Source organism: Amphimedon queenslandica, unplaced genomic scaffold (assembly GCF_000090795.2).
Source record: "Amphimedon queenslandica unplaced genomic scaffold, v1.1 AMPQUscaffold_200_Cont27773, whole genome shotgun sequence".
NCBI classification, from domain to species: Eukaryota; Metazoa; Porifera; class Demospongiae; order Haplosclerida; family Niphatidae; genus Amphimedon; species Amphimedon queenslandica.
In genome coordinates this window covers 1-901 of record NW_003559440.1, presented here as the reverse complement: position 1 = coordinate 901, position 901 = coordinate 1, and the positions used below count along the sequence as shown (strand labels likewise).

Below are 901 nucleotides of genomic sequence, written 5' to 3'. Positions count from 1 at the left end.
TAGAATGTCATAGTAATGTTACTATAAATAGTATCAATACTGACCAGGGAGAGAGGTTCTACTTTCGTTTGGTGGAAGTTGAGGAGCCAAATCAGGGGGAACTGTACCGCCACTAGCCTCTATAATAACAACAATAAAATAATAAAATAACACAAACAATATGTATAATTCTTCAAAATAATAATTCTTTTTTGTACCAACTTACCAAGTGCTTCAATAAGTTTGTTAGCCGTCATGCTTAAATCAATCTTTCTCAAGGCTAACACAACTGCTCTGAACGTCTTCTCTGGCAATAGCTTCATTTTAACTGACTCGATGGCAGAGAGTATGGTGACTGCCCTCTCGTATGGAGGATTCCTTGAGTCCTGTACATTTTGATGCACCGTCTTGTCTATTATATCGTTAGTGTAGAGATGAGTAGCAAATGGAAGGATAACTGATTGATTCCCAGAGAGTGTGTCGGCCAGAGCACTGTACTGAGAATGAAATGCTATCATTTCTGGACTTTGCTGCTCTCGACTTGGCTTATCAGACGCCATATTCTTATGGGCGTGGTTAAAATATGGTCACACCCAGCAAACTGATGGTTATTAATTTTTATAACTTTATTAATGAAGCTCATGAATAATCTGCTTCTTAAATAGTTTCCATTTATTCTGCTCATTGATGGCACCAACCAATTGGCTCTTCTCTGGAAAATATCCAGACTAATAAAAGTAATAATAAATAATATTTACACATTAATTTTTGCTCTTACTTCTGTTCTGAACAGCCTCAATAGGTCAGGGTTTGTATTTTTAATAAAAAAATGTCTTTTAACTAGTACACACTCTGAACCGCGACTCATCTGTGCAAATAAACAATAGCAGCTGCCAACATAAACTGCACTCACTAAACTCAT

General features: G+C 36.5%; 1 protein-coding gene across 1 annotated transcript; it reads right to left on the bottom strand.

Moving 5' to 3' along the window:
• Positions 1-44: 44 nt before the first annotated feature.
• Positions 45-891, bottom strand: LOC109593680 (uncharacterized; the record flags this gene model as incomplete). Its single annotated transcript, XM_020008656.1, has 3 exons — positions 758-891; positions 206-707; positions 45-119 (listed from the first exon to the last, which is right to left on the bottom strand). Coding segments are annotated over exons 2-3 (409 nt in total), but the record flags the coding sequence as incomplete, so codon positions are not given.
• Positions 892-901: the final 10 nt, after the last annotated feature.